Below are 22,377 nucleotides of genomic sequence, written 5' to 3'. Positions count from 1 at the left end.
TAGAACACTGTATCGCTGCAGCGAGATGCATCACAAACAATCAATCAGGGAATACATCGACTCTCCTAAGTGTTATTAACATTTGACACGTTTATGTACAATTTTTACATCCATAAAAACAGCATTAAGTTCAGAGAAATATTTCATAACATACTGCATGTATAAAAGATTCATGTGAAGTGTTGTATGATAAATAAAGAGCATCTGACTGATAAAAGCTAAATTATTGTAAAATGAGTGTTGATGGATTAGCAATATTAAAAACAAGTTGTATTTTCTAATCTAAAAGAAAAACAGAGATATCCATCTTGCTGTGATATAATCATAAGGAAGAGGAGGATCTGATGCATAGAAACACATAAAATAATTCCATTATAGGCTGATGTGGGCTGATGCCACTCCTAGTATACTCCGGGGCTGTTACGGATCCCACAACAGAGCACCATGGTGAAGATCATCTCAAAGATCTAAATGGGGGGGGGGGAAGGACAGAACAGCTTAATTCAATAAGTCTCTATTCAAGTTTCTGCGTCCTTATCTCAGCTGGTACAAGCAGCAGTTTCAGGGAAATGTTGGCCATGTTGTGAATCGTTTCACACTCCAGCCGTGTGAAATATCCATCCACATTTTCAATCTGACACTCACCATGATGACAGCAACCACCAGGGCAGCCAGACCAATCAGGTAGAGCTTCTCTGAGAACAGCTCGGTCAGCTTATCGTGACAGCTCTGGGAGGAGACAGAGGCAGAATAAAGACCACGCCACTATGATAAATGAGATCTTTGTTATCCATCACACTGTACATACACTGTAATGGATTACATGCAATGGAGAGCTGGGTCTGCGATCAAAACAAGGTGCTGAATATCAGCTGCCTCTGACCGCACAATTCTGAATAATTAATTATGTCATGTGTTTTCTTTTAGCAACATAAATACTGACAAATGGGGCGAAAAGGATTCTTAAAGTCTTAATTTAAGTAATTTGGGTTAATATAGCACCAAGACAATGTGTTGTTTTAAACCAGTTTTAGAGCTATTTCTTCATATTACTGTTGAATTATTTACCCAAAGTAAATTACACTTAAATGTCACTATGTGTGTCACTAGTTTTGGACAACTAACAATACACAACACTCGTTTTGAGGTCAAATTAGAGCTTTTAATATCCAAACTGGTCAATTATGACTGAGTTTTGGTGTGAAGTAAAGTTTCAGGAAAATTATTGGAGAAATAGATAAACTTATCAGACAGGGATGTCTATTTTTGGCTAATCAGGCAAATTAAAATATCTGACATATGAAGCTACATCATCACATTGATCCAAAATAAAATCATCAAATAAAAATCCAATATTGAAATAAAGCAGTCCTGCTCATTAATTTAAAACATTGTCCACAGTGGCCTCATACACCCAGAGATGACCCAAAGTAACATCTATCACAGTATAAACCGTATGGAAAACAATCAAACACACACAATTAATCAGAGACTGATAAGTTTGTCCCTCTTTCTAAAGATGCTGATAAATAATCTGTTTCCTGTCTGTACTGCAGACACTGAAATATATTTTAAACCAATAAAAACATTTTTGCACCATTGTGTTCATTGTGAATTTCTGTAAGAATTTGTGTAAACCTGAGATTTCATAAAATCTTGTGGAGACTTTCTGGGACACAAGGTGCCGACGACTTGTTTGAAGAGAGCAGTGTCATCTCCTTTACCACAGCAGTCGAGCTGAAGGGGAGAACAAGAGCAGAAACAAGAAGTCACTTATGCTTATACACATAACAAAACAACTGCTTTAGGCCAGTACCGCATCGGAGCCCAATGAAGTGAGGATTTTCCATCATGACGTACCGTAGTGTGGAAAACATCCAGCACCTGGATGGCAGAGTCTTTACTGGGAGACCCGGAGACGTCCACAGCCTTGATGTACGCAGAGTCGTAGAAGTTGATCAGTTCTTTGGAGATCTGTGGACAGTCAGGCAAGTTGTTGTTAGAGACGCAAAAATCAATGCAAACATCAAACATTCAGTGCAGTAGTGAAATGCAGGCTTGTGTGTGTGTTGCTTACTGTGTCCCTGTTCATGAAACCCCAGATTGCTGCAGCCACTTCACAAGCAAAGAGGATCACCAAAAAGAAGAAGAACTAAAGAAAGAAAGAAAATGAGGGAAATTATTTGAACCTTAAAGTCTCTTTCAATCCTGCTGGACACAACTTGCTGGTGCGGGAGCTGCAAAGTCAAAAAGGGAGAGATACTCACTGTCCCCAGCAGGCACTGAGATTCCTGAATGGCACCGTAACAACCGAGGAAGCCCACAAGCATCATCACAGCACCGACAGCTATCAGTATGTACACACCTGTAAACACAGAGACAACAGCAAACTGACAATCTGACAAACATGAGAGTTTAAAGAAGTGTAGTTCATAGCGGCGTTGTGTCCTCAGCACCACTAGGGGACAGCAGTGTCGGAGCAGTGTGTGCCTGCTGCCCATTCATTGATCCACACATTGTTTGGTAATGGACTTCCTGGACGTTGCCCTCCCTGTAGGATGACATGACATTATTGACATCCTGGAGATAAACAGCCCCCAGATCCTGAGAGAGAGAGGCAGGAGCTGACTCTGTTCGGCAGCCAGGACAGGAAATGCCTTCCAGGCACCCCCAACCCCCTCACAAACCGTCTGTGCTGACCCTTGAACCCCGACCCCGAGCATTATCCTTCCCCAGGAAACAGGGAGAACCAGGTGAATACAAAGACAACCACCCACATGTACACACACGTCTTTGTGCGATTAAACTGATATAAAGTGGCATCTAAACTACATTTATACTGAGTGCTTGAGCAATGTATTAACCTATGAAAAGGTCAAAAATCAATTAGTGGCCAATATCCATGGCAATGAAACAAAATACATTTTGGTTTCCACAACTTTTAATGGCAAACAGAAATGTTCAACAGGCACCAGTATAGGTAGTCCTGTTGCAGGAAAAAGTCAATGAATAGCAATAAAGCTCCAGTTACAGTAGAGGTCGAGCTTGTATTTCAGGCAGTTTAAAGAAAACGTTCTGGACACAGAGTGAAGGTGAAAACAATCTATTGCACTAGCTGTATGGTGAGTTTAATTTAAAGTACAAATAAGCACTTGGTGACATGAAGGCCTTCATCAATAGATTAGTTATCATAACCAGCCGCCAATCTGCTCTAAGCTCCTCTAAATGCATCCGTCATCAGTAAACAGTTAAAAGTTGTTGAAGCTGAGTAAAATGGTCCCATAATACACAGTTTTGATTATTTTGTGGTGAAAGAGGAATTCAGTAGGTTTAAATCAGGTTAGCCCTTTCAGAATGTTATATTATTGTATGTACTATTACATTATTACTGTTGTGTGATAATGTGTAAGCAGCAATTTAATGTTGTAGTTAGTCGATGTGAAGCCAATTTTAACTACTTTATGTACTGCCGGATACTTTAAAAGACTCCTGTAACACTGTTGGATTCAAGATGGACATAAAAAACGATGCAAACGATGATCAAACTTATCCAGGCCCTCTGGAGCCTCAAAAGACTTTATACAACTTCAAAAATTGGTGGAGATTCCCTTTAATCTACAGAAATGCATCATATTTTGTAAGCTGAGCCTTTGATTTGTACTTAAAATCAAATCTGCAAAGTAACTATAGCTGTCAAATAAATGTAGTGGAGTAAAAAGTACAATATTTCCCTCTGAATTGTTGTGGAGTAGAAAGTAGCATAAGTACCTCTAAACTGTACTTAGTACAGTACTAGAGAAAATGTACTTAGTTACATTCCACCACTGGTTATTGGTCAAATCTTTTATTTATTTATTTTTTTCTAATTGACTTTAATTTCACCGAGATGGTCTCTTGAGATCAGAATCTCTTTTTCTGAGGTATCTCCAATGGTGGCCAAAATGAACAACAAGGTGGATGAGTAAGAAAATGAAGGAAGTCATTACAGGAAAAAACATTTCAAGTCTAATCTATTTATATACAGACATATTCAACATATGTATTGTCTGAAGTGTGTGTGCCTGTGTGTGTAAATGAGAGGCAGCAGCAAGTGAGTACAACTATTTTCAGAGTCTTTTGTCAGCTGCTGTTTCCGAGGTCAAGACTGAACTTTGAAACTGAATTTTCAGCAATGCTGTTTGAATGTGGAGCTTATGTACGGAGTCCAAAATACAAATGACTGTAATTGGGTCTTTTTATTTTGTTTGTGTCAGTGTTATTACAGGAAGGCTTGTTAGAGGTTATGTGGCTTCAATCCAGCAGGAATGAATAAAATCAATAACATGCATAATAAATTCTCTGAAGGAGATAAAGTGTCAGAGAAGATGTGGTTTGTTTTAAAATAGTCTAATGACTTCAATCCATCCTAATAACCTCAGCAGTGCCATAGCAACCTTTACCATGTACCTTAACAACAGTCTAAATATAACCCCCAACTCTAACACGAAAACCTTTTAGCCAGTGGTGGAAGGTAACCAAATACATTTACTCAGGTACACTTTTCCATTTTATTACTTTATGCTTGAACTTTACTTCATTTCAAAAGGAAATAGTGTACTTTTTACTACACTACATTTGTCTGACAGCTATAATTACCAGTTACTTTTCAGATTATGGTTTTTACATAATAAAACACATGATAAGCTTATAAAACACACTTCCAAAATACATCATTAAAGATTAGACCAGTGGTTCACAACATTTTAAGAGTTTAAAACATATTACAAAAAAGCTAGTCGGGCCCTACAGATGTATCTGAGGCCATCAGCAGTTCCACCAAGTAGCGATTTCCCCTCTTCACTTGTCAAATGGTTTCATTTAAATAATTCTTCGAGACCCAAAAAGGTCAAGTTATCCAATATTTCACAAAAAAAGCAAAGATTAGAAAAAAGTCCAAACTATGAATACAAATTTGTGCCGCAGCACTTTCTTTCCTGCCACATTAACATTATCTCATGACCCCTCAGATTTATCTTGTGACCCTGTGGAGGGGGCCCGGCCCCTTGGTTGGGAACCACTGAAATACACTACCTGACAGCACATAAAGTAGCGTCTTGGTACTTTTATTTAAGTAAAGGATGTGAATACTTCTTCCACCACTGCTTTTAAAAAAGACGGTCTGGGAGCAGCCTGTTTCTGGGTTTCCTATTTTAACACACACGCGAACAAAACACACGCAGCCTCTAATGTAGCCCGACAGAGCGGCCTAAAAGGGACAGACAGACCCAGTAAGAGACTCTGACTCTGTTGTGTTTGCAGGCCTCAAACACCTCACATATCACGCACAACCTTTCCACATACTTACATCTACACTCTCTTTTTCTCTCTGCCGCAGTTCAAAACCCTCCTCCTTTATCCCCCCCTCCTGTCTCTCTTTCTCTGTCAGGACTTGATGTTTGCAATGCGGCAAAGCAGGCATTACTTCCACTGCCTTCCATTACTATGACAACACCCTTTGAGGTTTGAAGGCCATTGAAACTTTGAGGGAGACAGGCAATTTTATACCACCGGGGAAGTTCATTTATTTCTTGTCACCCAGTGTAATCTCCAGAGGGGAAAAAAGGGAGGTGAAGAACCCCATTTGGACATTTTTTCTCATCCAGTATCTTAAAAAAGAAAGAAAGAAAGAGCTGAGAAGCCATGTTCAAGCTGTCAGAGACACGAATACACTGAGATGAACCCAGTCATACTGTATGTCAATGGATAAATGATGAGGTGAAGATTAGTTATTAAAAAGGCTCCATAAAGACATTTCCTCCTGTCAACTTGTTAACAGAGAGAGTTGGAACAAAAGGGACAGAGCAGACCATCTTTAACAATTGATCTCCTGCAATAAATATTACAAATACGAAGTTAAAGTTACACAATATGCTTGTAGCCCACCTTACTATGTAGCTTCAAAATTATTCACAATTCAGAGATGATAGTTGAAGTGTCACTTGGTCTGTCAGCAGTGACAGCAGTTTAAAAGAATAGACCATCATTTTGGGAAATGTTTATTCACTTTCTTGCCAAAGGTTAGATGAGAAGATCGATACCACTCTCTATGTCTGTACGCTAAATATGAGGCTTGAGCCAGCAGCCGGTTAAAGGGTAAACAGCTGGTTGGGTCTTTCTAACATTAACAAAGTCTGCCTACGAGCACCCTGAGAGCTCACAACTTGTCGTTTTTTTACACTTGTGTTATGTGTTATTAAAGAGCTTTAGAGGTGCTGTTAGGCGGACAGAGCTAGAGCTAGTCGTCATGCTAAGCTAAGCTAAACGTCTCCTAGCTTCATATTTTACCATAAAGACATGAGAGTGGTGTTGATTCTCTCATTTAACTCGTCAAGAAAGTGAATTAGCACATTTCCCAAAATGTCAAAATATTTCTTTAAATATCATTAAAGTAGTTGAAGTGCCAGTTAGAGAGTAGAAATCAATTGAAGTGTTAGATAACATGCAGAAAGTGAAAGCAGTTTATTTTTCTGCTGAAGTGTAGTGATAAAGGTTGAAATTTATGTTTAAATGGGAGCGCTAGAGATGGTTGAAGTGTGTCATTGAAAGCAGCTGAAGTTTCTGGTGAGCACTGATAGCAGTTGAACTGTCTGTTGTAGAGTAACAGTAGAAAGCAGCTCTGTCTCATTTACTCACACAGACTGAGAGAGAATCAGAGCACTGGAGTCTTTTGTTTGAACTTCAATAAACAGATTCATTACTGAAAAATATGGCAGCGTTGCAATAAATAGGACTTTAAAACCCAAAATATCTTTCTTTATTGCCATTTTCATTTGGGAGATGTTAGAAATTTCCGGTTTAGACAAAGCGGTTAAAGTATCAACAGAGCAGGTTTCAGTAGCTGTGAGGCTTCACAGGAATGCTTTCTATTTGTGTACAATGATATACGCACGATATACACAAGCAATTTTATTTAATTCACATTAATTTTGCCTTCTTCACAGCCTGCTTACCCACAATGCAACTTTCTTTTTTATCATGTGTTATGAAATAATGCAGAAAAGCTATTCTGGCCGAGGCTCTGCATTATACATACAGTGTAAGGCAGCTGAAACATCTTGTGTAACAAAAATCTGTCACACTCACTGTATCTCCTACAGTATGAGAAGCTGTAGCACTAACCAGACCAGACTACTGACAACTGCCACCAATAATGATTTCAGGCACTGGATAAGAGGTAGGAGAATGTGTATTTTCAGCCTTACATAAATACCACTTTGGTGTGCCAGCATGCTAAAAACATCCACTCCAAACTCTTAATTTGAGGGGTAATGTGCAGATGTACAAGGCTATTTGAATTATGCAAGGGCGTATGTTCAAGGGAGGGACAAAAAAAAGAAACATTCCCTTGATCTCGCTTGGGTGGGCCTCTCTTGCCGCCCTGCCTTTAAAATCACGAGTGTGCCTTCCCTCTATAAAAAGCACGGGTTTGTATTCCCTCTGTATACTTACTGAGGAGTAAGTATGGGAGCGTAGCAGGAGCCCAAATGTAAATTAGTGGGCTCACTGGAGTTCACCACCACAACAAACCGGGACGACGGACCTTTGAAATGTTTAAATCAGATCATGTATTGTAGGTTTTAGGGCCAATCTGTGGATTGCTGAGGGCAGAGAAGGAGACATGATGATGATTTATGACTTTAGTTCATGCGGTCAGCGCAAGGGAGACACATATTCCTGATTCTGTGATTTGGTGGAACCTGCAATACTTTAACACATATACACACAGCAGGCTGCACTGCATTAACACAAAACTCCTGAAAAATCCTGAGGATCAAATACTTTAAAGTGCGAACGACAGAAGGCACATGATGGCTTTATTTGTGCACCATGCTCACGGAGCCCAAATATGTCCTAACATCTGTTTGAAACATCTGGCCTCTCTCTTGAAAGAGCCTCGAGTCTGGGACTTTTTGCAGTCATAAACATGTATATTTATCTGAGTTAACATCACACAAAGTGTGCGGTCATCAGTGTCAGAATGACAGCTGAGTAAAACACTGAGGTGTAGACGCCGGCTGTGCCACCCTTAAGTCAGGCTGCGGATTTACGCAGGTCCTGTTTCCTGGTCTTTTGTCAGCGGTAACACCGCTCCTACCATTTCTGGACTTCACTCACATGATCCCAGCATGAAAGACAGGTATTTCTGTGAATTAGTTGACTTTCATCACTTTGTCAACTTCCTATCATGTGGAGAACAAGGAATGGGGAACACCAAAGAGTACGACAGGAAGAGTAACTAGTGTCTCAAGGAGAACGTACGCTTACAAGGAAATAGGTGGGACGCAAGATGATGATCAAGCGACTTACAGGAGGTGGTTTTGTGAAGACTATAATCATCTCTGTTGAGACTGTGACAGAGAGGAGATGACGTTTATGGTCTTTTTTGAGCCCATAGTTTGTTGTATTGTTGAAGTTGATTGTATTATAATGTGAGATGTATTTGTTATTTTATCCACTCTGTGTATGCCCAAACTGAGGCCACAGCTGCTCAGTGGACACTTAACAGCTTTCCCAGCCTTGAAAAATGACTCCAGTGGTGTAATGATGAAAACATGGAAAACCGCTTTTCAAGTCCACTTTAAAATAATGTATACCTAAACATAAAAACAAAGTGTGTGTGTACTGTTTATGCTATTTAAACACTGGAGTGAGTGTGAGCTCTTCCACTGTTGATGGTGTATACTCACTGATATAGAAGGTGCCTGGTGCCTGGTGGCCTTCAAACTGAAGTATGAGGAGGTTGCTGGTCTGACTGTCATGGCGGAGCCACAGGGCCACTCCTAAGATCACACCTCCGGCCAGCTGTCCCAAAGAAAAAGGTTTTTAATTATTTTCTTTCGTGTTTCTTGACTTTGGAGAAGCCTCAGGGAGGATCAGAGCCATTTGAAATGTTAGCATGAATATTAAAACAAACCTGTAGTTATCAATTTTTAAGACTTTTTAAAAAACCCATCAAGGTGTTTTTTATATGATGGCAAGAGAGAGTGCAGTGACATCAAGGACGACACAAAGCCTGACTCTCCGAAGATCAAATCGGTGTCCAAACCTTTCTGCTAATGTTTCTGTGTGTGCGTGTCCAGCTCCGCCATGAGGCAGTGAACTGTCCACTCTCCTTAAAGGGAAGTGATGAAAGGACATCCTGACACCTCCGTGACCTACGACACAGACCATGTCTTCACAGCATTGTTTAAAGCCAACTCAAGAACTTTGTTGTTCAGCTTTATCTCCCTTTATCTCTCCTCTATTCTGTATAAAGGAAAGAAATATCCTGATAAAAGTGTTATTATATAAAAGCTGATGGAGCAGAAGTACTGAAGGATCAGATCCAGTGTAACTTGTTGTTCACATGCAGACGCTCTTTTTATTCATGCCAATGTTTATGTTAAGGTATCTGCACATTTAGTGCCATGACTGCACTCCATTGTTCTCCAAGAAACAGGAAACTGAATCCTCGACATGAAAAATAGCGTAACGAGGAAGAGAGGACTCAGAGTTTTCGCAATGACAGGCACAGCAGCAAAACCAAAAGAGGAAACACTCCATCAATTGCAGCGTGTCCAGGATATGGGGTTTTTGTACTCTAAAAAAAGACGACCGCTCTGTGCCGACAAACCAAATGGAAATTCACAAACAAGTCACCAATTCTGACTGTGCAAGGCCACGAGTGAACACATAAAGTGGACGGCACATCTGCAGGAAATCTCATGTGATGTAATGAAGCGTAAAAGGCAGACAGCTGCATTAGGCTGCTGAACTACAGTGGCGAGTCCCTTATTACTGAAATGACTTCAAGGAGAGTTCAGTTTGAAGGGTGAATGTTACAATAAATGCAAATGCTGCAGTCTGGTGACCAGGTAGGAACAAAGGAAATGTCAGAGGGAAACAGCTCTCCCCTCCCCCAGAAACCCTATTAGCCCTGTGCAATCCCCCTGTTTAATTTGGGGGAGAACCAGACTCCTCCATATAACCAGAAATCATCTAATACTGACACAAATCTTTCCATCCAAAACAACTTCAGAAACCAGACCTTCCTGTCTGGAGTGTTTGATTAATATAAACATGAGTTAATTCCAATGATATCCAACGATGGATATCAATCAGAGTTAAGGAGGGAAAAAGTAGCCTATTATCCTGGTGAGAAGACCGAGGAGATTGACGGCCACCCAGTCTGAAGTGCTTCCCTCTCCTTCTCTTTCGGCCACCTTGCACTGGTGCTCGGTCATGCAGAAACTGACTGTTGATGAAGGGTGAGAGCATTTTCAGCTCCTGCCTGGCCAAGGTTTTGTGCGCTGTGCCTCTTCCATTGATGCTGCTCTCCTCTCAAAGACGGAGCAGCATAATTAACACAGCAGGGCGGGAATCTCTGTGCATCTCCTCCGGGACTTCTATCAACTCTCAGTTTTACGCCCTGAGCTCCGCACATGTGTAAATGTGCAGCTGTTTGGCCGCTTCATCCCACAGCAAGAAAGTTTTAAGAAAGCAGGGAAAAGTAACTAAAACATCAAAGGCTCAAATTCAAAAAGCAACTTCAGAGTAAAATATGTTCAACTCACCCAGAAAATAAAATTAAAGAAAAATAACATGTATTTAATGCATTTCGTGCAGCCCGCCACAACCATGTTGCCTGCTTTTATCAGCTCGTCCTTTAGCCCAAATCAAACAGCTCGAGAGGCCCGTCTACTGTCCCGGATCACACAGTCTCTGCCAGTGGACTCGCTTTATTCAGGCCAGCTGGAGTATAAACGCCTCTGTGCTGCAAACTCCTCCTTTATAAATCAAGAGTGAAAACCGAGACGGAGAACTGCCCACCAAGTGAAGCGGACAGGAGGCGAAGAAGGAGGCTGAGGGAACAACAAGCTCCCCATCCGCAAGAGCGAGCAGAACAACGGGCCCTACTTTGTTCCTCTGCAAGTTTAAAAAATGTGTCGTGGCCAAATGAAATGTAGGACAAACTCAGGGCCATTCCCATGTTTCTCCTGAGAAAAGGAAAGAAAGGAATAACAATCCTCAACATTTTAATAGTAAAACACGTTTAAAAAATCTGCATCACAGTGATAAGACGTCAGGTCTACTTGTGCAATGTGTATTTTGAGAAAATTGTGTAAAAAAAAAAATGAGAATGTTAAGAAATCCTTCATCCTGGATCCGGTACACCCGTTCTTTAGATGATGGCCTAATTTTCCATAGTTTTAATCTGTTGACATGTTTTTAAAATCTCACGTTAATTAACAAACGGGACCAAAAAATATACCTTTTTATAGCGGTGAGCAATGGCGCCCTCTGCCGGCACATTAAACACAGGTGGAGGCTCTGGTGGCTAATTATTATACAGATCAAGTGCAGCAAAAAAAAACAAAAAACTGTAAATTCTCTCAACTCTTTGTTTCCAATTGATCTCCACCGTCAGTTCAGTGACAGGCGTGCAGACTGCAGCCTGAGTCCTCACAGCCGTAAATCATGACGCCGTGAGAAGATATATGATCAGACTCTTTTTGGATGTTATGGGCGGATCTGCGCGTTCATGTCTCCAGGGTCACACCTTTCTCCCGGCAGCTGTGCATGAAGACGATGAGTCCCCGCTGACTGTTCACAGCTGACCGACCGTCACTCCTCCGAGCGACGACGTAAAGTGAGAGAGGGAGAGAGAGAGAGAGAGGGGGAACAAGAATTGGGCAGCGATGACAATTTCAAACAGCCTTAATTGGGGAACTTGACAGCGTGTTTTGACAAATGCGGGGTCCTTCACTGGGCATGCTCCATCTGATCTGAGAGAAGAGCTGGGCACGGTGTGAATAACAGGCAGTTTGGGCGTTTTTGAGGAGGTTTTTGTCGCCCTCTCATCTCTGATTTATTTATTTTTTTTTTGTTTAACCACGCAGCACAGAAAACAGCATTTCCCCTCCCTTCAAATAGACAGTGGACGTTTCCTTCTCAGCAGTGCATCATGACTGAAAGGGAAAGTCTGTGAGCAGGAGAGACAAAGAGCTGCTGGAGCCCACAGAGGAGCGTCGGTGTGAGGGAGGTGAGTCTGTAGGCAGCAACAGAGGGACTGAGTCTCCATCAGGAGCTGCCGGACAGGCGCTGTCCGCTCAGCACCACCGCAGTCACCTTGCTGTGAAAGTCATAAACCTGCTCAGGACTCATCTGATCAATTACCGCAACTTGGGGAGTCCAATGAGCTGGGCTCATTCTGCTGGCGGGGGGGGATTTGCCAGCGTTTGTCCTTTTATCTCGACATCTTGGATTTACTGACGATGTGACGTCCATTCTTAATTTTTGGATCTCGATTCAGTACCCCATATCCTGTGAGTCTGGCAGCTATACGCGTCTATGATCCTCCAGTTGCATGGCAGCTTGTAGAAAATACAGGGCTTAGAGGGAACGCAGCCTGATGCGTGTCAAGCATTTCCTTCTTAGTTGGTGAGAAACGACAGGTTGCTTTGTGGCGCTGCTTCCCCTTCAGTAATTGTCTCCGTCAGTCTAATCACTGATGTGCATGGTTGCACGGTGCGCCTAGACTCACCTTTGCGATGAAGGGAACTTATTGGAGAAATGCCTAGGGGACGCAATGGGCCTGAGCGACGACAAGGATCGCATTGTGATAAACGTGGGAGGGATCAGACATCAGACATACCGCAGCACCCTGCGCACTCTACCTGGCACACGCTTGTCCTGGCTGGCCGAGCCTGATGCACCCAACCACTTTGACTATGATGCCAAGATCGAGGAATTTTTCTTCGACCGCCACCCCGGCGTGTTTGCACATATCCTCAATTACTACAGGACAGGTAAACTGCACTGCCCGGCTGATGTCTGCGGGCCCCTCTATGAGGAGGAACTGGCCTTCTGGGGCATTGATGAGACAGACGTGGAGCCATGCTGCTGGATGACCTATCGCCAGCACCGGGAGGCAGAGGAGGCCCTTGATAGTTTCGGCGGGGGGGGGCTGTTAGACCTGGCGAACGATGATCCGGAGCCAGAGCAGGAGCATGCTGAGGATGATGTGGATGAGATGACAAGGAGGCTGGCGCAGGGAGACACTCATGATGCCAGGAGCGGAAGCCTGTGGAGCCGGTGGCAGAAGCATGTCTGGGCTCTGTTCGAGGACCCTTACTCCTCTAAATATGCAAGGGTGAGTTGCCTTTAACTCTTTAACTCTTTGTTCTTCATATTGAACTTAAGATTTGAAACCTCACTAGGAGGCTCATCCTGAGCTAAAAACCTGTTTCACTGCAAAGCTGCTCGAGTTGAGTTGTGGTTCTGTTTTGCATTTGTCCCTTGATGGTGAACCAAATATTGAGGGCCCTGGGAGGTTTAGAGAGGCTTTTGATGACCTTGAAATTGCCCTCCCAGGGGGGAAACTCTTTGGATTGATATTTCCAGGACACAAGGATCCCTGGGCAGGCTGGCTCTTTGGTTAAATAGGTCAGCTACACATTAGGAAACCAGATCTTTGGCACCACCAGAATTTTAGTGGCAGACCTCCAGCCAAAAATGAGGTTGCTGTTAGAGGTGACATTTCTGGTCTTTGTTATGGGCACTTTTCCATCTGGGCGCAATGCCTCTTGATGTTGACAATGAAGTGACTTTACACCTTCAGATCTCTGTTTTTATTGACCACTGCCCCCTACAAAGACCGCTGTGCTGCACGCTGGTGTAACAGCTGTAGCAGACTGATTGCTGTAATTAGTTATCAGGGCCCCATCCAGCAAGTCAACATGTTCTCACTCTTACAGCAAGCATTAGTGAAAGCAATTCAACCAACACACACACACATACACACACACCTTTCAAATTTCACCTCCTGCATGCAGGGACATTTCCCAAAGCAGAAAGCTCCTCTGATGCGTCCTACTTTTAACAGTGAGCAAGACAAAGCAGAGAGCGAGGACTGACAGATCTCCAGCAAGACTGGCAAGAACATTAATTAGAACTGAGCCTCTGAGTTAATTACAGCCTCTATTCACAGTGGATACATCAGTGGAAAACCCTTGTCACTGCATTTCACTGTAGGCATGTAGTTTGCCAGCAACAGTGAGAATTAGCCAATAAGGAGCAAACAATCTTGGCCTGTCACCCTCCCTCCAGGCCACACTGTTCCTAACTGTCACAAAGACACATCATTTACTGCAAGAGGCGTTCTGATGAGATGCAGCGTTTGTTTAACAGTTTGAAGGGTGGGATGTTCAGAGGGCTCAGCCAGCCAGTGTGTGTCAGGAGGCATCAGCGGTCAACATGAAAGTAGCTTATAAGAATGAGTATTTTAACACACTGAAACATGCTGGCAGTGATGGTGATGTTTACTTTTCAACTCTCTTGCTAATTGATAAAATAACAAGAGCACCTGTCAGTTAGGGCTAAGTATTATTTTCATCACCGAGATGTCTGCTAATTATTTTCTCGATTGAATAACTGAATAATACATTTGGGCTAGAAAATAATGAAGAATGCCCATCCTGAGTTTCTAAAGCCCAAGTTAACATATTCAAACTGCTTATTTTGTCCAGAACTTCACACATCCTTGTCATTTTAGAGGCTAGAGCCAATTATTTTTGGGGCATGTTTGAAAAACTATTAACTGTTGACTAGTTGTTTCAGATCTACTGTCAATAAACCTAAAATATAAAATATCTGTTAATACTGCATTGGTGAGGTGTTGACAGCCGGATTAACTCACCCTGTTTGAGGTGATTTAGTTTAATTCATTCAGGAATACGCACCATGTAAATTTAAATGAATGCAGACAAGACACTCAAACAGACCTGCAAATAATTAAATGCAATTAAAACACAAACCAGCTGACAATAAATTTGTGGCTTTTGGGACCCCTGAAGCTCTGGGACCCCCAGGGCAGTTGTCCACTTCGCTTGAGTTGGTTCTCCAGCCTTTGCTGTGGATTCCAATCTGTTATGTTTTGAGGTCGTAGTTGAATTGGACTGTATTATATTCTAGGGAGTACTTGTTATTTTGTGCAGTACATACTGTAGAGGGGGTGGACAAAACAATGTTATGCAATCCAATACAAGAACACTACATACACTGTCCTAATGCCTCAAAACTTGACACAAAATCTCTGTTACAGCTCAACAGCTGAGCATTATTAGCTTGACAAACCGACATTTTTATGTAGTTTTGTATTTAATTGCATTCAAAATCAAGTGGTGTCAGGTGGACATTTTGTATTGAATTTAAAGAGAATTTAAAAACCCACAACACCATTCACATGCTATATTAAAGTGTGTAAATTGATGTGCGAGTTTTAAGATGCATATGGTGAACAGTGATGTCTCACTGAACAAAGACGACAGCCCTGCTGACAGAACAGAAGTCAGCGTGCTGTAACACACAGTTTCCCTCTGGACCATCATACTAACATCGATGGGAAGCAGACATTCATAAGCAGCAGCGATTTCCTCAGCACAATGCCATGAATTGCCGGTGATGAAATGATATGATGAGGGCCTGTTTTCCATCCCGGGCTGCATGCCTGCCTTGGTGACACACTGCGAACGGACTGACTAAGTTGCTGGGTTTCCTTTGCTCAGTGGAATATATGTGAGACTTCCTCGTGCCCAGACATGCCCCACTCCAACTAACCTCTTCCCTGATGCCATTCACTGCTCCTCCCAGCTGCTTAACAATGTCGTGCATTAGTTTGAGAAGCACCACAGAGCCTCACTCACTCTCATAAAGACATCCATGCATGAACAAGCTGCTATTGATCCAACCTTTGTGATTCATAGGATGATTAAGTACATATCCACTCTTCCTGTCTGCCTCTTTGTCCACCATCTGATCTATTGACTTCAGATTCCCATTGAAGATATAGCTGTTTTTCCCCCCCATTCAAACTGCAGTTAAGTACATGAGCTGTAACACACTGTAAACCAGTGCAGCATGATCAGAGGAGGATAACATGAGGACCGGGTTGCAATCAATAATCAGGAGAGAATACTGTATCTCTTACACCCATGTAGTATGCATCAGAAATAGCAGAGCCTAAATGTGATGAAATGTGATCATCCAATCAATACACAATGAAGGCTAAAGTACACTTGTGCCATTAGGGGAAATATAGGTTTCTCATTAAAGTCTGTCCTCAGCTCATGAGGCCTCTCAGCTCACTACGATTCCCAAGAGATGATCATCTGGACAGTATGACCTTGCATAGGGAAGACCTACTGTAGTGATGGTGCTGAAGGGAAGAGCCCCAGCTAAATTTAGTCATGGGGGTTGACACTAATGTCCCGTCTGCTGCTGCTGCTGCTCCTCGCTCTTTGTAATTCTGCATGTAGCATACCCAGTGAAAATGTCATGACCTTGAGATACAGCAGAGGGGAGAGAAGCAAGAACGGCGAGCTCGCATTGATTGTCCCTTTTACAATGACACTTCTGAATCAAGACACCTAGAGAGCAGAGAGGGGGAGGGGGGGTTGAGAGAGTGTGTCAATGCCACTGTCTCAGACAATAGATTGAATTGCATTGTGTCGTGCTAAGAATTGCCGCTGGGCCGCTGAGCTTGATTGCATTGCATGAATTACTGTGTCCATTCTCCTCTCTGTCCTTCCTCCACCCTCCCCACCTTCCCCCCCCCTCTCCCCTCTATTTCTTCTTCTGCACCCTATATATATTTCCTGCTCAGTGGGTGGCTCTGGCCTCGCTGTTCTTTATTCTGGTGTCCATCACCACCTTCTGTCTGGAGACCCACGAGGCATTCAACCCCATCATCAACCGCACTGAGATGGAGGTAGTGGACAACATCACCGTGGAGCACACCTACCAGGAGACTGAGACTGCGCTCTACCTCACCTACATCGAAGGCGTTTGTGTGGTGTGGTTCACTTTTGAATTTCTAATGCGAATAACTTTCTGCCCGAATAAATTTGACTTCATTCGGAACGCCCTAAACATCATCGACTTTGTGGCCATCCTGCCCTTCTACCTGGAGGTTGGCCTCAGCGGGCTCTCTTCCAAGGCAGCTAAGGACGTGCTGGGTTTCCTGAGAGTTGTCCGCTTTGTGCGGATCCTGCGTATCTTCAAGCTGACCCGTCACTTTGTGGGACTGAGGGTGCTGGGCCACACGCTGAGGGCCAGCACCAACGAGTTCCTTCTCCTCATCATCTTCCTCGCCCTCGGTGTCCTCATCTTTGCTACTATGATCTACTACGCTGAACGGATTGGAGCTAACCCCAACGACCCTCGAGCCAGCGAGCACACGCACTTCAAGAACATCCCGATCGGATTCTGGTGGGCTGTGGTGACCATGACGACCCTCGGCTATGGAGACATGTACCCTCAGACGACCTCCGGTATGCTGGTCGGAGCCCTGTGCGCCCTGGCAGGTGTGCTGACCATCGCCATGCCCGTCCCTGTGATTGTCAACAATTTTGGAATGTATTACTCGCTGGCCATGGCAAAACAGAAACTACCAAAGAAAAAAAACAGGCACATCCCTCGGGCACCCCAACCAGGTTCTCCAAACTTCTGTAAGTCAAGCATCAGCTCCCAACCTCAGAGCCCCATCCCCCATGACGACGTTTTCGAGATAAAGTTTCAAGGTAAGAAACAAAGAAGAAATCTATTATCGTATATATCGTTGTCTCATCACTTCTCTGTCCTCCTGAAGCAGCCATATCACTATTCAGCTGTTTCATTGTTTGTCTGTTCCCACACTCTAATCAGCTGATGATTCACGCATGAGATTAAACAAATAAGTTTCCCACTGAAAACAATCAATAAAATATATAATAAAAAGCATATTTTACTCTGGATAGGAGAACAGAGAGATTGAGGCAGACCGTGAGTAATCTTGTTATTGATTTTGCACTTCTTAATGCAGTGATTCACTCCTCCTCTCTCTTAAGACTAACTAAGAGTCGGTAATCATCACCTATTTGTAATGTTAAGAACATATGAGTAGACGCCGGAGTTACTTGACTTCCTCTTGAATTCCTCTGGTGGTATTAGTGCAAAGATATATTGACCTTTGATACAGTTTGTGCTCAAAAACATATGGAACGACAGAGTGCAAGGCAAACATTAGACAGCAGCTGTACATGCAGTATTATTGTGCGACTCAACCCCTATGTGCATTAAGGTAGTAGTATTAAAAAATGTAGCACTTAAATTCAAAAAAGCTGGTATATGAAACCAGATTTTTTCGTTTGTTTTTCTTTTGTTTTCTTTATTGTTTTCTTATAAGATTCCAAGCTGAACGGTGAGGCAGCTAACGCAGCTCTGGCCAACGAAGACTGCCCTCATATAGACCAGGCCATATCTCCGGAGGAAATCTTCAGCCCCAGCGACAGAGAGCGGCCCTGCTTCCTGGTCACCACTGCTGAACGCCCCAACCACACAGGGGGCAGAGTGAGGAGGGGTACGTACAGTAACAGCCAATCACAGGCCCCCGTAAGACACTGACACCCTGTAGGCCGTAGACAGGACACCCTCTTTTTTTCCCTCTTTGCTGAGTGTTACGCCTCAGTCTTTCACAGGCACACACACACACACACACACACACACACACACACACACACACACACACACAACTGCAAACCTCTTATTACAACCTTCACACACTTTCACAGCAGCTGCTTCTCCTCAATCACCCCTTTGGGAATTGTATATATTCCAAGTCACAATAACATCTGTTAAGGCCAAGCACAATCACCACAAATGTCAATAATAATTGTCCACATCTACATAATATATTTTTTGATACCATGCATAATGTAATACCCTTATTTATTTACAAGCAAGAAAGCTATTTTCGAGATTTATATGATCTAGAATGTGTTGTCTTAAGAAAGTATTTATGTGCTATGCGTGTACCATGTATGTATATGTGTTTTAATGATAAATACCATGCAGGATCCTTACTTATGAGTACATTGCTCTTGACCATAACGGTGCATGAAGTGTCTTGCTGATGGGTGCTATCAGTATGGTGAAGGAGCACAACACAAATGGAGGAAGGCTAAAGTCAAGTATTATTATTATTATTATTATTAAAGGACAAATTCTAATTTACTAATTTTTACACTTTTAACAGCAGGGTTAAACCCTTTTTGTTTATTTATTTAGTATTAATCTACAGAACATTCCTCTAAAAAAGTCATGTTAATCTCCAGCTGTGTGTGCAGCCAGCACATCAACAGTAAATGGCGTACAGTATGAAATTCTACCTGTAGCTGAGAACACATTCCCTGCCTGAGGTGCCTACCTTTTCGAGTCTTTTGTAGTGTTTTACTCCGAACCATTCCAGTACCACCCGGTGCATGCTGTTGTACTCCTGATGCACTCAATGCATGGAGAATAAGGATCTGTCTCAAGTCTGTGTTGACCTGTTTCTTTGGAGACAAAAACAAGAAAGCAACAGGTGTAGTATTACCAGTGAGGAACACCAAAACATTTTTGCTGCAGTGTACTCAGAACGTTCTCTGTTTTTCAACTGAAGGTTATGAAAAGCCTTGGAGCCTTAACAGCATGTCTGGCATGAGCGGGGATGCCTCTGGAGTGTCCTCAGTGTCCGCCCTGCCCTGCAGCCCACCCTGTCTAATGCAGCACTCACATTCTCCCATCCCATCCATTATGTAGCATGGTTGAGTAGCAGACACAATGCCATTGGAAGGCCAGTCCACACTCCTCCTTATCTTTTCCTGTTCCTTTTACACTTGCCTTCGCTCCTGCTTTTTTTCCATTTTTATTTCTTTATTTTTCTGGAAAACTGTATCTTAACTGTGCTAATACTCAAGCCTCCCAAGTGTTCTCCTTGGGTGTGTCATCATATCCTACACTAGAAAACATTGGCACATGCCACTCTGCATGGGTCACCTCAGTTGCAGACAAAGCACTGTTCTACTTCTACCACAGGCTAACCCCACTCTTTCCCTGTGTTTACATCATTGCCTGTTGCTCTGTTGCTTTTGATCTCGCATACTCTTCTGCCAATAACTTTTATCTCATCTGCTTTTTACAATTTTGTGAAAGAAATTTTCATAAGATGTAACCCCCTGCTAATAATATGCTGAACAACACATGGCTTTTAAAACATATCCAAAAGGTATCATTGCCAGCTGTTAAGGGAACTCCTCTTAAGTGCTTTGTACGTTGCAAAGTAGAGACGTTATCATTCTGAAAGTCCAGACAAGACTCAATGTTATCTGAGTGGCCATCAAAAAAAAAAAAATTGAACATGATGTTCATGATGTCCAATGCAATATGGAGATGATGACAATTCCTATGATACTAGTAATGAATACATCTAATGTCAACAGAACTAAAACTGTTTGTTCATCTGCATGAACTGCATGAGAAATTATGTTCAACAAGAAGCTAACTGTATCGCAGTACCTGTGAGAAAAAAAACAACCTTTTTCTTTCAAAAGCTTCTAAAGCTTTGTCATTTTTTTATGCATTTTGAGACAGCTTTACAAGAGACTCAGTCATAGCAGAGATTTTTATGTAGCTGCCATTCTTTGCCTTTCCCCAAATTCATATATTTATTTTCTTGTATTTATTTGACTGGGGTCTCCAACTAAAATAGTGTGATTTAACTTGAACAATTTGTCATAAAGCCAACTAATGCTGTTATGAGCATAAATAGTTTTTATACAAATATATTTACTGGTAGTTTTGAGTTTTTAAACAGTATCGGTAGTTTTCAGCAACTTCTATTTCTGCTGCGATGCCTAAATTAAGGCAAAACTCATGAATTATAAAACAACGGTGCCTTCATACCTGGTGAGGCAAAGTAAATGTGAGTAATAAATTGACATGATATTACATAAGTGCTCCCAGTGTAGCATCAATACACTTTATACCATGCTCATAACAGTGTAACGAAAGCTTTATTTTACAAGGTGCACCTTGTACCTTTTGCACCAACCTAGTACCCTTAATCACAGAAAAAAATGCCCTCTTGGTTACTATTGTTACACCATCTAACACATACTAGGATTTAAACTTTAGGGGATACATAGCTCCAAGCAGAAAAAAAACTAAACAGCTGAAAATACTAATTTTATAGTCCACATCTCAAGAAAATGTTTTGTATGATAAAGCACACAATATTATTAAAGGGGACCAGGCAACTTTACAAAGCCAAAATATATCGAGTTAGATCAACCAGAGGTGTCACGATGACTCCTGCAGTATGTATGTCTGTTGATTTAAAACATCAATACAGTCACTGTTACATGTATTGATCCTGTCCCGATAATTATGCACAATTCTTTCAGGGCACTTTAACAAATTTTATGTTGACCAATCAGGAATGTTAATTTCTAGAAAAAGATCTAAGTATAGCAACTCATCTAAGTTTTGTTTTTATTCTGAATGAGCAGAGTTTTACATTTCGAGTCATGTCTCTTGTGGTAATTATTGGACGTTATATATTTAGAAAAAAATTTAAAAAAACCTTGTGAAGATTTGATGTGAAGAGGTGCAGGTGAATTATATGCTCATGCAATTCAAGTGAAAAAAAAAAGTACAATACGACACAGTATGGGATGTGGGTCTACTTGGGGAAAGGTAAATGCATGTATTTTACATTTATGCAACAGAAAAAGTATTCAAATAAAATATGTAAATATAAGTCCTTGCATGAAATAAATTTTATACACAATGAGCGTTTAGACTCCGTTTTTATTCAACAGCACATGCATACATACATTTTTCCTTTCCCACTAGCTTACAGCTAGTGCTCTCAACTGCTGTTTGACCCTCTGTCTACCTGTGTCCGGGTCCAAGAGAGCATAAAAAAAACCGAGGTGACTGTGAGAGCATGACACAAAGTAAACAACCGCATGACAATGACCGAACTACTGTACATCAACCTGTAAAACGCAGCATGATCGGGCATGTTTATTAACCGACTCAGAGTCCAGCCTCTGCACACAGACAGTACGTCGTCGTCTGATGCCTTGGCTAAGCATGGGAAATACATGGTAAACCTGTCGTTTACCATGAGGAACTAACGGAGCACATTTTCTTTACTCTCCAAGCTAGTGTCATTTCTCACCTCTCTCCGCGTCTCAGCGGTATCCATCATCGCCATCATTTCCACCATTATACATACTTTGTGTAATAATTTATTTTTGTTATTGTTTTTTTATATGTTTATAGAGACCCAGCGACAGCACCGGAGCAGACAACCAACAGAGTCAGTTTGTGTTATGAACCATGGTGTACCAACCACTATGTGTATGACCCATAATGGCCCATCACCCACCTGATAGTGCTGTAGCATTGTTGTGTGTATTACTTAGTCTTTTTAAATGGGTGTGACAGTGACAACCTGTGCATCACAAACTCAGCATAGATGTAGCACTGAGGAAG

The 22,377-nt window shown here is 42.1% G+C and overlaps 2 protein-coding genes across 4 annotated transcripts; one reads left to right on the top strand and one right to left on the bottom strand.

The window, feature by feature from the left end:
* Positions 1–377: 377 nt before the first annotated feature.
* Positions 378–10,658, bottom strand: LOC139286820 (CD81 antigen-like). The gene is made up of 8 exons (XM_070907739.1): positions 10,593–10,658; positions 8,727–8,841; positions 2,268–2,365; positions 2,078–2,152; positions 1,861–1,974; positions 1,639–1,737; positions 646–729; positions 378–467 (listed from the first exon to the last, which is right to left on the bottom strand). The coding sequence occupies exons 1-8, from the start codon at positions 10,656–10,658 to the stop codon at positions 402–404; spliced, it is 717 nt and encodes a 238-aa protein (XP_070763840.1). The 3' UTR covers positions 378–401.
* Positions 10,659–12,607: 1,949 nt separating this feature from the next.
* On the top strand, positions 12,608–22,274 carry kcnc1b (potassium voltage-gated channel, Shaw-related subfamily, member 1b). Of its 3 annotated transcripts, none has more exons than XM_070907062.1 (4): positions 12,608–13,171; positions 16,682–17,597; positions 18,242–18,415; positions 22,165–22,274. In XM_070907062.1, exons 1-4 carry the CDS (start codon positions 12,608–12,610, stop codon positions 22,272–22,274), a joined length of 1,764 nt encoding a protein of 587 aa, XP_070763163.1. The 3 variants fall into 3 exon arrangements, with proteins under 3 accessions (XP_070763163.1, XP_070763162.1, XP_070763164.1); XM_070907061.1 differs by lacking the exon at positions 22,165–22,274 and adding an exon at positions 19,496–19,635; XM_070907063.1 differs by lacking the exons at positions 18,242–18,415; positions 22,165–22,274 and adding an exon at positions 19,471–19,635 and having other exon boundaries at positions 16,682–17,575.
* Positions 22,275–22,377: the final 103 nt, after the last annotated feature.

This window comes from Enoplosus armatus, chromosome 6 (genome assembly GCF_043641665.1).
Source record: "Enoplosus armatus isolate fEnoArm2 chromosome 6, fEnoArm2.hap1, whole genome shotgun sequence".
Taxonomy (NCBI): domain Eukaryota; kingdom Metazoa; phylum Chordata; class Actinopteri; order Centrarchiformes; family Enoplosidae; genus Enoplosus; species Enoplosus armatus.
Note: the sequence above shows the minus strand (reverse complement) of the source record. Positions and strands in the feature narration are given on the sequence as shown.